The following is a 16220-nucleotide window of genomic DNA, read 5'->3' on the forward strand; positions in this document are numbered from 1 at the left end:
GGGCACATAAATGCCTGTAAGAACCAGAGCTTCTAAAAAACATGGAAACATGGTTCTTCATGCATCCCAAATTTTGCCACTTCCCATCTGAGCAAGGGAGTCACTCACAAGTTCTGGACATTGGATTGGTGTCCACACAGGACTTTCTGCGCAGTGCTCTTCCCTGAGGCTCTCAGCCTGGGCTCCTGTGCATGCTGCACTGCAAAATGCCCTTTGTGTGTACTCCACGCGAACAACACCTGGCATTCATGTACTAGCCCTCTAAATATTTCAACAAGCTGTTTTTCTACTGCAGTGTGGAGAAATTAAATATAATATATATATAATATGTGTATATATATTTTTATATGTATATATAAATAAATAATGGAAATTAAAGCATTGAGCCATCGGGGGCTGGCAGAGCAGCTCAGCTTGAAGCACCTCTCCAGCTTCACAGCCTGCACCCTCCATCAGGGCCACCCACCCCCCAGTTTGCCGAGTAACACTTGGCTTACCGTACCTTCTGCCACCAGACACACACAGGCCATCTCACAGCACCCCATGGGACCCGAGCATCACAGTTCTTACCAGCCACTGCTCATCTCAAGCTGCAGCAAATGACATCTGAGGTGTCCACGGACCCTCAGTCGCTTGCCATTCCCTGCTCCTACACCAACCACAGAAAGTATTGAGGCAGTGTACAAATGAGAAAGGGTGATATTCATCCCCGAGAGAGAAAACCCAGCAGGGTCACTTGTCAGTGGCAAACCAGGAGAGCAGAAAATGGGAACTGGGGGAAGGAAGGAAATGGTAAATGAACCCAGAGTTTTATTTCCTTTTTTTAAACTGTCCAACTGGGTTAATATGTCAGATGATTTCCAGATTAAGTTTTTCTTTAGAGCAGTGAAGAAACCCCTCTATTTTTATAATAACAGTCTCTGTAATTAAGAGGTCAGTTCAAAGCAGTAGAGCACAACATAGCAAATACCTCCTGCTATAAGACCTACTGCTGCATTTCATCATATCACCTAGTGCTTAGTTAATAATTTGTAGCACTGATTTAATGCCTGAACCTGCCCGTATTCAAGTCAATTTGAGTTTCATTGCTGACCTAGTCATCTAGCAAAGGGTTGGACCCCTTGTGCCATTCATCTGTGTGTATCAGTGTGGGGAAGAAACAAAAGCCTCTCCTCGAGAGAGCTATTTTTGCTTCTGGTCAGTCATTCCAGCATCCTAAAAAAAACAAACCTCTGGGCGGTGGTGTTTCCTCTTCAAGCCATTAGCGCGCTCACTCAGATCAATTGTGGTGTTAGTCATAAAGAGCAATGGTGTTTACGGTCTGTTGCAGGCCGTGTTATCTCACCCGAGGTGAGTAGATGAAGTTGGTCAGACTTGCCAGTCTGGTATATAGCTGGTCACTCCTATCCTGCCCCCTTTGGGTACGTGGGTTGATGGGGATCCAAATGAACCTGTCAGATGGATCCATCTGCCTGTCCTTGTCCAGCAGAAGCTACCAGCATCGCTCTGAGAAGGGGAGGGTGGGGGGCTGGGGCGAGCATGGCCCCACACCCAAGGTTGTCCTGGCATCTCCTGCGCTGCCGGCCCGGGTGAACGATGCACATCCAGGATCTCCCAAGGCACAGGCAGGAGGTCGCTCAGCACCTGCCTCTTGCATATCTGTCAATCTGTGCAGTCCCAAGAGAAAAGAACCCTCCCAAAATACTGCGGTTTAAACTCAGCGATATCCTGAGCAAGGCAAAGCGCCGCAAAGCCTGGGTCTTTCTTTCCTGTCAGAACATATTTTGTATAACTGACTCTTTCGCACTTTCTTATGGCAGATCCACCCGAGGACCTAACAGCGCGCCGCCTGCACGGAGACAGTGAAAGCCCTGCTGATTTGTGAGGACAAAGTCTTGAAAGTTTAAAACCATCTCAGCATTTACAAGCCAAATGGATTTCTTATTTGCACTTTGACTGTTTACCAGATAACAACAGTGGCTTTACTGTGTAAAAGAAAGCATTCAGTGGAAACAATGCCCCTGATTTTTGACAGCTGAAAATAAAAATGAAGAAAATGGTTCCTTTGGTAAAGTTTCCAAGATTGCAAAATACAAACAACAGTATAAGTTTGGATCTACAATTTACTTTATACCAGTTAAAGTATATATATAGAAATATATATATATTAATATATGATATTTTGAAATAAAAGCCTCAGTCTTCAAGAAATTGAATAGTACCACACTTTGCTGCAGCTGCTGTAATTTTTTATTTTTTTTTCTTTTTTTGTAATGGTCTGGAAGATCCCTACCTGTTTCTGAGAGAAATGTGGCAGTGAAGAGGCAAAGCAAACCTGCTGCGGTACAAGGATGCCTAAGAGCTACACGAATCCTACTGATGTGGCATCCAGAGCTTCCTGTTCCCTTCGGCAGAATTTCGAGGGCATTTGTTGTTCCACTTTGTGTTCTGGAGGCTTTTCCCCTTGTGCAATACTAGCATGCTGGCTTTGCTTCATTAACCATACTTGATTGATATATAACAATGATAATTCTATCCTCTTCCAAGAAAATATTTTTAGAGCTGTTAGATATTCTATGAAGAAAAGATGGACAACTACTGAGTGAAGTACAGTATGTATTAAAAGTTTATTTGGCAGAGTTTGGTAGACTGTGAGCTCCCTTCTTATTAAAGATGTACTGTACGTACAATGTCTTCAGACTTTGTATAGCTCGTAGAGACTACAGTAAAAACCCAGTAACTAACTCCAAAGCTTTGCATCGTTGGCTCACTAATTCTTTGAAACAACGACAAAGCTATTTCTTTCCAGACTAACATGCGAGAGGGATTTTACATATGGTTTGGGTTTTTATGAGCCCATTTGCAATTGGTGAACGAGCATTTCAGCTTAAGTGAATTCCCCTGTGGACACCTCGAGTGCTCAGGCACACCCGCACGCAAGGGGCTGCCTGGCTGTGTGTTCTTATCCCACAGCACATGTGGGAGAACAACCTAAATTTAAGTTTCCCTTGTCACAGGCCAGGCTAACTCTCCCGGGGAGCATTTGCCACCAGCTACAAGCATACACGTGGGCAATTCCATGGCCCAGCAAACGTACACCAGTTTGTGGTAAGCAGACTGTGTCTGAGCCCTGCTTTTGTTTCAGGAACAGTTGCTTTCAGTTTAATTTTAACCTGTTTCTTACTAAGGTGAATTCAGCTGAGATGAGATGCTCTTCAGCAAGGATGCATCCACTGAGACATTAATCTACTCGCTGCGAGCGGTTTGAGCTCACGTTCCTAGCTAAGCTGTTGCTGTTCACCGTGCAGCCTGGCCCCTGCATTGCTGAAGAAAGATCAGATCTGAGGGCTGAAATGTGTAAGCCTAGTTCATGTTCCCAGGCACTTTTGTGAGCAGTCCAATTAGTTTCATGGGGTTTATTCATGTGGAAAGTATCTTGCTGTCATGTGTGAGTCTGGGCAATCTACCCTTCAGTACGCCTAATTCTACCAAATTAAAGAGGAACAGGGAATGGTAAAACTTGTTCTATCCAGTCCAGCTTCTTTTCTTTAATATTTCCAGTTTCCTTTCAGCCTGCTTACCTGTCTCTCACAGGACCCCTTTGGCCATGCTGATCACTTTTAATCCAATGCACTTCCCGACCTTGAGTTGGTCAAAATTCCCCCACTAACTTTCTTTCTCCTCCTTCAGGGCAACCACTTCAATCCCTGATGCTTCAAGAGGCAGAAATTTTTCACTGTAATTACATTGGATATTAAAGTAGCTACATGACGTGCCACGCCATACTCCATGCCAGCTTTCCGTGCTGGTCCTTGCTTGATGCTCCCAGTGGAAATGGTTATGCTGTTTCCAAGTATTTCCATTATTGCCCTTTCATATATGTCCTTTCAGAGAGATAGGAGAGTGGAAAGTGTCCAGGGAAGAAACTTGTTTTCTCCTGTGCACAGAAAGGCTACACAGATCCATGAGCCTCACCTCCAGTTGTAGGTCCTCGCACATGGAGACCAGCTTCACTGGTGGCCCAACTGGACAGGCCACATGTTCTCTGGCCACAGCCACCTGCCTGAACCACAGAAGATACCTGGACCCTAGTCTGTGGTTTAGATATGGTCTGCCATAGTGATGTGTCCCCAGCCCCGTCATTTGACTTCAGAGGGGACCACTCCCTGCCTGGTTACCCACAGATAGGTGTGCTCCTAAAATGAGCTCATCAGACCAACTCCAGGTTCACCTGCCCCAAGTGAGGAGAACCTCCTCCAAAAGAAATCCATAGCACTTCTTAATTTTACTAGAACAACAGTTTAAAAACCCAGGACCCTCTAGAGCTAGGAAGCCCTTGATGTACTAGCAGATAGACCCTGCCACCAGGGGATAAGTTGATTAAAAGCCGGGATATGTTATCATCCCTTTACCAGTAGGAACTGAGGCACACAAAGCCACAATCACATTGGAGGGTTATGGAAAATCGAACAGAAATTGAACTTTGGTTTTCTTATGCCCAGTCTACTGATACTTTATAAGGTGACATACACAGAGAAAACTAACACGTGGCCTCTTGTACCCGTAATCAAAGCCCAAGATATCACCATTGAGAGGTACTTACCCCAGAGCGGTGTATCTGACGTGGCTCATTCTGTGAGTAGCTAACAATGTTTATGCCTGTGTCTATGAAATATGCCTGTTCAGATTGGGAAATATTAGCCTTGCTCAAATATAAGAAGGAAATGTTGTCATTACCACAGCAAAGTTTCTTAGAGATGTTTATGAATTTTTCTTTGCCAGTAGGCAGCCTCAAATATCACCACACCAAATTCAGTAAACATCTGCGTCTCTTTGAAGTTGCTGCAAAATCTGCTCATGAAGTGTGGCGCTGAGAAATTGCTGTTTTAATTAAAATGTTTTAGAGGGGAATTAAGGCCTTTGCAAAAATAATGACTAATACAACGCGAAGTCAAATTAATAGCTGGATGCAGCTAACCTTCATTGTTTCAGTGAACCAAACTGAAAACAATAATAAAAAAATTCAACCAACCTGGAGTCACAATGATCGTGTCTTTCAGTGATACGCACAGTACTGCAGTGTGCAGCTGGAAGATGTCAGAGCAGCTTACCCTGGCCAATGGAAACCCAAAGCACTTCGGTGGTGGAGTGAAGGGGTCCCACATCCTGATGAGAAAGTGACAGTCGTGCCATTCTTTGCATAATGTTAAAAGGTATTTACATCAACAGAAGAGAAAGGTAAAGTTCCTGCAATCTGGCAGAATTCTAGACAGAGACATGTCAGGGAAAAAAAGAAAAATATTTGTAAATGCATAGAAGATAAACTTAGATTTATGTCAGTGTTTCTTCTTCAGACGTGTGAAACCAAGTTATGTAAATTTAAAATGTATAAGTTGGAGAAAATGCTAAAAAAAAACCTAAACAAAAAAGCAGCTATCATCTTGATTCAGAACATCTAGATGATATGCTTCTGTCCAAAAATCTCTGGCAATAAAGAGCTCAGTGTGGTATGACTTGATACTGCTTTGAATATGCTACATGCTATATTTGAAGAAAAAAAGCCTTGGAGAAAGTTCACTCCTGTGACCAACAATTACAAACATGACGTGCACCCCGACTTGGCAGTACACAGAGAAAGGACCATGAAAGAGTACTGACAGCGATATAGTTTATGATGAGTGATGCTCTTATCAGACCTATTGATCAGACCATTAGCAGAGTCTGAAGATACTTTCAGTGGTGTATTGCTTGTATATTTTCCTATTATAAAATGATCAGTTATGCTCCTAACTCTCCTCATTTGCCACTTTTTTGTTTCACTGTATGGTCCAGATATAATTAAAGTTCATAGAGAAGTTGTGGAGAAGATAAACATACCTTGGCTTTGAAAGCACATCCATCTCATCTGAAGGTGGCAGTCCTTGTTTCTTCTTCAGTGGCAGGATGAATATTGTGGCCTAAAATGAGCTTCTCTTTTATCGATACCTCGGTCACATCCCAGTAAGCAGGGTTTAGAGCTTGCCTGACAAAAAAATGGGTCATGCTTCTTTGCTTGGTATTGTATTTTTTGTCAGAGAAAAATAGAAACACATTCCATAAATAATCTTTCAGGTAGACAGAAGGAGATGTGTGTACAGGGCAGTTGGTTTAAGGCTGTCAACACTTTTTCTAGTTCACCGGTTTGAATTCAGATCATAGGCCTGACACGTATTTATGGTTTCTTCTCTGAAATGCTCACACAGTCAAAACACTTAACTTCACAAATATTTATACTTTATAAAACTGTGCCGCTCTGAGGAAAAGGAACTGAATCCTCTGCTTTGCAGGTAGGAAACCGAGACTCGTACAACCTGAGACCGGCTCAAGGTCATGCTAAAAATCCTGCAGCAGAGCCAGCAGTAGAACTGAGGACTGCTGGATTTTAGGTCGTCATTGCAGGTGGTTCATCTATGGTTCCCATCAGTGAAATTTCACTGACAGCAGACCCTGGTGCTCAGCACGGGTCGCAGAGAGCAGAAATAGGGTGCCTGCAGCCACATGTGGACAATTGTCTGCAAGCACCAACTGCTCAGCACTTGTTTACCTCCCTTCAGCTGGGATTTCCAAACCACTGGTGCATGGAAGACCACCACTACACCTACTCCAGCCTCTTCTGCTCCCACAGGGACGGAGTGACACAGTTCTGCATTAGTTTGGTTTCATGGCTCCTTAGTAGAAGCTGCCTCAAGCCTTTCAGATGAAAGCGGAGACAGAAAAAGGCACACAAATGGCTGTGTCTAACCCTGATGGGCTGAGAAACAGGTGTAGCCAACAGTCCTTCTTCTGGAGGTCACGAGTTCTCAGAGATACCCATCTGATGGAATGATTTTCATGTAAGAGTTGACTTTGAGCAGAGAAAGTTCACATTGCCTCACACCAGAAAGTGCCTGAACCAGCCAACAAGAAGCACAAATAACTTGTTCTCTACTGAAAAGCAGGAGCACCACTGCCAGGGGACAGGGTACTACATGGGGTAACTACATCATGGCGGGGGGGAAATTAATTTTGACAAATATGTATCTGTGGGCACACTTGGCAGATCTTTGATAAAACCTTTTGCTGTTGTTTGGCAAGTACCTCTAATTCCTGAGTGCATCTTAGAAATGTTCAGAGGCCTTTCCCACATGACAGGCCTGGGTATGACATATCTTCATCCAACATTTGTTTGTCAGATTATTTTTGGTTTCCCACCATGCAGCAATATGGTCAAATTTGTATGACCAGAAACAATATACGCGTTTCAGCATCAGGTTACTGACCCGCTTCCCATTATTTCTCATCTGCTTTCTTGGTGAGATAGCTGTCCTTGATTCAGTTAGAAATTAAGGCTGGGGGCCCACCTAGATTTGAAGCAAACTACCCATAACCTAAAATATTGCTCAGGGGAATATGCAATTTCTTCCTCCCACCTGCCATTCCTCTTCATTTCCGATTTCATTTCATTTCCATTTCATCTCATCCCCTCTCTTTCACACCACTTAATTATTTTCATCCATCTCTATTAGTCTTTTATCACCAGCATAGCCCCACAGACTACAGAAAAGCAGCTGTGCTGTCAAGACCTGATTCAGGAAACCGTCCCCCCCGCCAACAGCCGTGATTTATGTGATCTTCTTTTTTTCCCTGTTTCCTGTGTACTTTGGAAGGCAAGGTCCCAACCTTGCTGCAGCTGCAGTGCCAGCAGCTCCCCATATTTCACTGCCCACACCAGCAATCCCCGGCTCAGGGCCACAGGCTCCATCTCAGGTGTGCCCTAGTGTACAAAGCAGACGCTACTGGTACTTGATTTGCAGCAGAGGAGTTAATTGTCAGCTCCTCACCTTCACTGAACATGTCCTGTTTGTGGCTTCTCCTACAGTCCCCTATACCTTGACCAGGACCAAGAGCTTGGCACACTGACTGTTGAGGGCTTGCCATTAGCTTGTGTGTCTGCAAGAGGAAAAATTATCACTATTGATCTAATCAGACTTTTCTTGGACTTGAAATAGAGAGCGAAGAGCCAGCCAAGTTGCTGTTAAATGCACAATAGGAGATACAAGAACAGACAGGTTTTTTCGGGGCTTTTTTTTTTTGCTGGTTCTTTTTCAGTTCCATTTTCTTTCTGAAAGACTCTGCTATCTGGGCTGAGAGTAAGTATCTCATGTAAAGTGGTCCAGCTTTTTTACAAATCTGTCACCAAGTCCCTAAAGCCCTACTATTATCTCACAGACACTGATGTAAAGCAGAGAAAGAGGAAAAGTTACAGGCTGAAGACAATGGTCTCTGTGTCTTTCCTGTGCTTCAAAAAAAAATCTTTCCTGAAATATCTTTGAAATAAAACATCAACCTTCAAAGCATTCAACAATGTGAAGGACCTCAATACTGAACGCTAAACATCCTAAAAGACAAAATGCACCTGGCTCTTGAATTCAAGCCCCTAAATCTCCCACTAGCTTTGCTTCTGGAATAGTAACTGACAAGTCACCTTGAGACCCATTTAAGTCTCAGTAATGAACGTAAACAAGGAATCTATCACAAAGACATCGCTGCCTCTCCGTGCTACCTCCAGGCACTCCCCAGCTTTGCTTTAATTGTGCCAATGGCAAGTTTAGCATTTAGCGCTGAGTGCCTGCTACTGGGGGCTGCACTGGATCCACCGTAAGCAGCTTTATATCTCCACCCACCTTCACTGAGCTAAGTCTAGCCTGAATTTGATTGATGGGTATGCGTGATAGTGTCACTTATGACTTTGCCACACAGTACAACAGTCCAAACAAAGCTTTCCTACTGAGCAAGGCATACAACCTCATTACAATGACCTGCTCTTTTAGCAAGTGGCGTATATGTTCCAAGCTGCTCAAGAGGAATAATCAGGCTGCAATGCTTTTCCCTAAGCAGCTTGGCTGTTTTCCCTCATTCTGTTTGGCCACCAGGCTCTCAAAGACAGCTAAGCTAAGCAGCAACTGCTAGTGCAACAAAGAAGTGTCACAGCCTGGGTGTGTGCCTTCGAGAGGCAGCTTCAATGAATGCTTCATTTATTTGGCTTCATTTTCTTCTGATCTTGACTTCCAAGAACGGATGGGCTCAAAAGACCACAAACAGTGACTAGATGGAAAAAAAAAAGGTTGAAAATCACAGTAGTCCTAGTCAGGATGCCCTTGCATTGCTTTCTCCTGAGCTGGCAGGGGAGAAAGGGAACTCAAAAAGGCAGGGGCAACTCTGGCACCCAAAGCCCTAAAACTGTTACAAGCCTACAGCGACTTTTTCTGCCCAACTATGCTGAGGTGTGATTACTGAGAATATCTTGTTCTCTGTGAGCTTTTCTCCTCTCTCAGCACCTGATTTCTAAATATTATTATAGCCTATCTCCTTTTCAGCCTGTCTCCACCCTGCCTTTGTCCGAGGCAGAGGAAATGATATTCTGCATACACAAAAGCCTATTCTTTTACTTGACATACAAAACAAGACAGATGATAAGAGCCTGTTGGATTTATTCAGCAAAGCTAATCTCATCATTTGCTTCACTGTGGAATTATAAAAAGTATTCCAACCTACCCCCATAACTGAAACACCTTTTTGATATTGCATCTTTTTTCTTTTTAATGTCAGACTACTTTGATTTGTTTACAGCTCCAGCTCCTGTAACCCATTCCTAATTCTCTCATTTGAGCAGAATTGAGTGGAGATTTCAAAATAGTGGCTCCATCCTGCCATGTGTCCCTACAGATGTTGTGTCCATATAACCTGTGACTTCCACCTTGCAATGCTCTTTCCAGCAGTGTCTTTTTACAGCCAACACCATTCCTAGGCAATAGAAACTGAAACAGCCAACTTTCAGTTGATAGTCCAGGCATTCACATGTTTTACAAATTAAAATGTGTGTTAGACAGTTTAATATTTAATGCTAGTTTTTAGTCACTGACCTCAACAGAGGGTACAGCAAATTTTTGCCAGTGCCCAGCAGAGTTAGGAGAAAGATAGGGACAGGAGTAAAATAGGAAAGTTATCCACACACAGAGATTTACCTGCTGCCTAGAAAGATTCTCCAGACTGAAGTTACTTAATTCACTCCAGAGGACTGATAGGGGTTGACACCTTTTTTCTGCCAAAGTGTATCAGTTTCCCTCATAAGTGATTTGACCCACAGCTATTTTCTGGTTCATAATGTTGCTTTGCAGCCGCAGTGCTGTTAAAAATGTCTCTTTTCCTTTCTTTTCTTTTCTTTTTTTTTTTTAATAATTATTCAGATTGTGGCTTTTGGGATTGCTTGTTACATGTGATCTGTGAGACCCTGGCGTTAAAGACAGCTCTCAAATGTGCCACAGTGGCTTTTCTCAACAGTAACATCTCTGCTGTGCATCTAGCAGCCCCCTACAAAAAATACTTATGACGGGATCAAAATACACTCCTTTCTCCACCACAGAATAAGCTGCAAAGGAAAATAAGGATGACAGGATTTCTTGCCATCAGTGCTTTTCAAGATCTGGGGGCAAAATAAGGAAAAGCAGCCTAAAACTTTAAAAAACGGTTTAGCGCATAGTTGTCATTGATTTCTAGTGCATGCACTCCTGCTTTGCTGTACTCCACACATGTACCTGGAGACTACAGTAACTCCACCTTGAAGCATCTCCTGTCACTACACCATTCAAAGCCTTGACACTTGCAAAGGAGACCTAAAACCCAACCACACCACATGATGTGAGCACAGACCTGGTCACTGTGTTGCTGTCTCCAGTTTCCCTTTCAGCTCCTGCCCTTACGCTCCCAACAGAATTTGACCACAACAGCTGTAAGAGAGTCGTTCTCCACAAGTTACTGTGAGACATGAAAGTCATCTTATGCCTGAATAATTGAGGCACTCATCTCTACCAGCAGCTAGTTGCTTTCTGGAGTCCTCATTAACCCAGAGCAGCCCTATTTAAAATGATCTAATTAGTTCCTTGCAATCAAAGGCAGTGGTTTGGGTAGAAGGTTTGAAAAATGGGAGTTCACAACAGGTAAGGTTCTTTCTCAGGATTATTATTATTGTTTTTTCAAATCAAACCCAAAGTTTGCATAATGAGGATTTCTGGGAAGATATGGTCTATTACATAGGAAAAACAGTTGTTTATTACTAATTGACTCCATCCTTCCCAGATACTTTTTCACAGACACCTAGAATCAGGATTTCTGAGCACATACAAGCCTAGCATTAAGTTAAATGAAAATTGAAGAACTGACCTGAAAGCAAAGATTACCAACCTTAACTTTCAATTTATTGGAACCTTGCCATGATTTAAGCACAGGCTGTTCTGCTGAAATGCAGACAGTTTCTACCTGCAGCTCTTGATTTTCGTCACTGCTCTCCAACACACAGGTTAAACGGAATGTAAAACAGTCCCCATGCAAAAATACCCTGCACATCTCGGGGGTAACGTCCCTCAGCAGTTAGCACCAAGATGCCCTGAGACACAGTGAGCCCTTCAAATTTCACCCAACATCCACCAGCGTGAATATTGGTTATTCAGTTTCAAGTTTATGCAGTATAAGAGGCACAACTAACAGGAGCAAATTGATACTAAAAATGGTGTCTGGACAGCAGAAGATCCACATGTGACAGATGATATATATATACAAAGAGAGTATATATAATGGCTATGCTGATCATTTCCTTAGGATTTAGAGGAATGAGCAACTTTAGCTTTACAGACTTTATGGTTGCTTGATCTCACTACAGTAAACAGCTCCATATTTTTCCTTTTCATGTTTTATCCTGAAGCAACAGAGCATTACATTAATTGACTTGTCTTATTAATTCAATAAGCTTCTTCTGAGATGAAATGCTTAGCTATGCTTGCTTGTTTTTGGCACTTTTTGGTTGTTGGAAGAAAAGCTTTAAGGCTAGAATTGCTCTGATGTTTTCCACAGTTCACTGAATAATTTTATGCACTACTGAAGATTTGCCACATTTGGAATTACTGCAAACTGCTACTTTTTCATCATATTATAATTTAATTCACACTTTTAGTATGATAAGAAAACATTTAACAGTTTGCATATTACAGAAGTGTATTTGTTCTGCCATAAAGTTATGGCTAAGAATTCATTATAGGTCACTACCTTCTAGGATTTATAATTCGGACATAAGATGCATTTAGAAGATTAAAGATGACATAGAAGCCACCCCATTCAAATGAATTCTATGCAACAAAATTCAGGGAGAAAAAATTGACCTTGCTGTAAATATATAGCAAGAATAATTTACTACAAGCTTCAATAAGATTGAGAATTTTGTACTATTTCAGCAAGGTACTGGAGGGGAGGTGAACGTATTTTAAACTTTAAGAAACTTGAATCCCAATAAAGATATTGAATGGTCCTTAAGGGGAAAACACTCATGTAACTATGTGGATTCTTAGAGTTCAACTTCCTTAGGAAACGTGAACTCTGGGTTTGCCTTTCAACTGATTAAAAGGCGGATTTTATTTTTTTGTCTGTGAACTGGGTGAAAATGAATTTTTTATTCTTTCATTTTCACTGAGCTTGTTGTTTTTCAAGAAGGCTGGCCAGGGGTTGTCAATGCTGTTACGTTTGAAGGCTCTCCTTCCATCCGCTCCCCGACTCTATGCTATGCCTATATGGTCCGTTTTCAAGCAAGATAGAGCATGGTCATCCCTACTCAGTGCACAGCACGCACCTTGGAGTGGGACAAGCATCATTCAGCTTGTTAATGTCACCCTTCAGCAGCCATTGTTGATGTCCCTCAACCTCACATGTCCCTCGGAGGGTCCTGTCACACCAAGAGCTATTGCCCTAGAAGTAAAACTCTCTCTCCATTTTATTTCTTGGAATGGAAGCTCATGGTGAAACCTCTGAAGTGAGGTCTCTGCAGAGTACCTGTGAGTATTTGTATTGAGGGGCTGGAGCGTGTCCAGAGCCGGGCAGGGGCTGGGGCACAAGGCTGAGGGGGGGGCGGGGGGAGCTGGGGGGGGTCAGCCTGGAGAGGAGGGGCTGGGGGGGCTGATCGCTCTCTGCAGATGCCTGATGGGGTGGTGGGGGGGTATCGGTCTCTTCTCCCAGGTGACAAGCGACAGGACAGGAGGGAATGGCCTCAAGTGGTGCCAGGGGAGGTCTAGGTTGGATAATAGGAAAAATTTCTTCACCAAAAGGATGGTCAAGCACTGGAACAGGCTGCCCAAGGAGGTGGTGGAGTCACCATCCCTGGAGATGTTTAAAAAATATGTAGATGTGGCACTTGGTGACAATGGTTAATGGTTGACTTGGCCACCCTGGATTTACAGTTGGACTTGATCTCAAAGATCTTTTCCAACTGAAATGATTCTATGATTCTATTCCCCCACCACCTTGCTTCATGGTTCAAGGGGCTGAGGGCACCTCCAGCTCCTCTAATGAGGAAAAGGGACAAGTGAGCCCTCATCAGTGACTGCTGCTCAACCTGTAGGTAGTACAACTCCCTAAATCCCTCCTCCACTGCATGGCACTCTCCAAAAACCCCTTACACAGCTTCTGGAACTGGTGCTGCGTTCAGCTGCTTCAGGGGTGATGCCTGGCCTGGGCTGTGCTATGCAGGGAGCAAGGGCTGGACTCAGAGAGAAACCCAGAATGCTACAAAGAGGAGTCAGTCCCTTGAGAACCGGGCAGTTGTTCCTCCTCCTAGGGGTAGGAAGGCATGTCTGTAAAAACTGTTCTCCAGACCCTCTTTCACCTACAGCAAGCAAACTTTTGTCCTCCAGCAATGGGTCTGGCAGCTTTGTGCCCAGAGGTGACGCCGGTGGTCGGGGCAGTGACACCCATCAGCCCTGCTACAAGTTGGTGCAGTGGGTGACACGTCTCACCGCAGAGCCTGCTACAGCCCCTGCTGCAGCAAAACCAATCTGGTTATCACAAGGCTTTGAGTCAAAATAAAGACTTTGCCTGCAGTTAGGTCCTATTTTTTAATGAGGGTTATTGATCAGGTTTCTGGCCTTAAGAAAAGAAATCAAAACATAATTTACGCTCAGAGCACCCTGTAAGTGCTTGCACAACAATTAATACCCACAGTTATGGTAATGCAGCTGGACACATGGCAATAGATCTTTTTCCTTAAAACATTTTACCCTTACAGCCACCGCCTCTAACTCTTCATTATGTGTCCCCATACTCTGCATTTCAAAATTATCATACTAAGCAATGCTCAATGCACTGTTTAAATGAGAAGGAACATCTGGTAAGCTGAGACTGCTGGGACTCCATGGACGGATAAAGTTGTAGCACTTTTCCTCTGTATATGGAAATGCATTGTAAATTAAATCTACAAATTGTCTGAAAAGGCACAGGTCAGAAAGGAGGTGGAGAAACGCTATCATTTGTGCCAAGGTCAAATTCCATGCAGCTTAGCTTAAAGTCAGTGCATTTGCAGTCAGTTCATTCACAAAGCATTGCAGCGTTCACTCATAATTTTGTATTTTAATGGTTTTCTAAAAGCGCTTGTGACATCATGTTTTGGCCTTCACAAAATACACGCCAAATATACTATAAAACTGACGGATCTTGAAATATACTATAAAACTGACGGATCTTGTAAGTATGAAAATATTTCTCTCCCAACTCTTTTTTTTTTTTTTTTCCTTTCATTTGCTTTAAAGAAATGTGGGATAATAGTGAAACCTGAACCCGGAGCTCCCCGAGACTGAACCACTGCCTGCTGATCTACCTTAGTTAAAAAAAAAAAGAACAAGTTGTGCAGTGGGCCATCTGCCGTGAAACATAAATGTCTTGTAACAGCAATGAGCCAAGAGCCATGAACCACTTAGCCTGAGGGAGAAGATGTTTCAGCAGGGTAAGCAGCAAGGGAAGCCTCAAAGAGACGGGTGACGCTCCCTTTCAGCTCCAGCTGCCGCAGCGTTGCAGACCAGCTCTCCGCAGCCTGCTAAATTCCTGCACAGCCTGATAGCTCCTGCTGCGTCACCTCCTCACCTTTGCTTTCATGCAGAGAGATTGAACCCTTGGGAAGATAAGAGTCACTTTTGTCAGTGTTACTCTGTGGTCAGGCAGCTTCCATATCCCACTGTGCCAGGAGACGATGTTACCATACCTAGAGCTTATCGCCACCTCCCTGCCAAAGACAAGCTGCCTCCCAGACACGCCGACGTTTCTCTGGAACAACTCATCTGACACGGATTAGGAAGGATTCAGGTGCTGGTAGACCTGAGGTGCTTTTCAGGAAGCAAGGAGAGGGCACTACAAACTGGTGGGACTGGAATGGTTTGCAGACCAGAACTGCACCTGCAAGACCGTGATGCCATAGATGCGCCATTCAGCACTGATACCCATCCCATCCGTTATCCCCATCACGCACAAGAGCATGCATTTGCAGAACATCCATGCACATTCTGCTTTTGTCTTTCCATTGCAAAGTGGCAAAAAGCTTCTGGGAGAGTGCAGCCTACATCTCTGCGAGAAGTTTTACTACCATTTTCTGACAAACCCCCAAAACTCCCTTTATCCCATGTACATCTGTACGTCAGGAATTACTCTGGCACACCTTAAAACCACAACTCAAATGTCAGATGGGATTAATATGAACCAGTAGGACATTTCAAACTGTTTACACTGGAACAGAGCTAATAACAAAAGACAAATAGCTTCCAACACAAGGTAGGGTTAACTCAGGCCACAGCAGCTAAGTAGTATCACTTTAAAACCCCAAAGGGAAAATTTAAGACACTGCCTTCCAGAAAAGTCCCTGCTCTTGTTACCATTTCAAGAACAAGCAGCAGGAACGTGACACCTTTGTCTTGTTCGTGTAATAACAGTACTAAGTATATAGGAAGGTTGAGAGCTAATTGTTTATTGGGTGATCAGTGATATTCCCAGGTGGATGCAAAGGAGGAGGTTGAAAGGGGATAAATGAGCCTTTGGATTTCTCCTTTGAAGAAATCATTTAAACAGAGGCATGAATAAAAGAGTGGCAGGACTGAATCTGCAGATGGCTCCAGTGTCAGGGAACATTTATCTGAAAGCCAATAAAAATGTGACAGTCTACTGTTTTCCCAGGTCATATAACTTCATCTTGATGACTGTTTTGAGATAAGACAATAATCGATGTAGAAGGGCACACCTCCTTTTTAGCACAGCAGTGGGCACCAGGAGAGCAGCGCTGCCATTCCGGCACACACCTGCTCCTCCTCCGGCCGCCACGCAGTTCCCCCCCGGGAATAACA

At 43.5% G+C, this 16220-nt stretch overlaps 1 protein-coding gene across 1 annotated transcript in view; it reads left to right on the forward strand.

Moving 5' to 3' along the window:
• TAFA1 (TAFA chemokine like family member 1) overlaps positions 1-14547 on the forward strand; it is a 265588-nt gene extending 251041 nt beyond the window's left edge. The window contains exon 5 of the mRNA XM_080383083.1: positions 1821-14547. Within this exon, the coding sequence (XP_080239209.1) occupies positions 1821-1838 (18 nt within the window). The 3' untranslated portion in view covers positions 1839-14547. The remainder of the gene's footprint in view (positions 1-1820) is intronic.
• The last annotated feature ends 1673 nt before the right edge of the window (positions 14548-16220 follow it).

The sequence above is a fragment of the Falco punctatus genome (assembly GCF_963210335.1).
Source record: "Falco punctatus genome assembly, chromosome: 4".
In the NCBI taxonomy this organism is placed as follows: Eukaryota; Metazoa; Chordata; class Aves; order Falconiformes; family Falconidae; genus Falco; species Falco punctatus.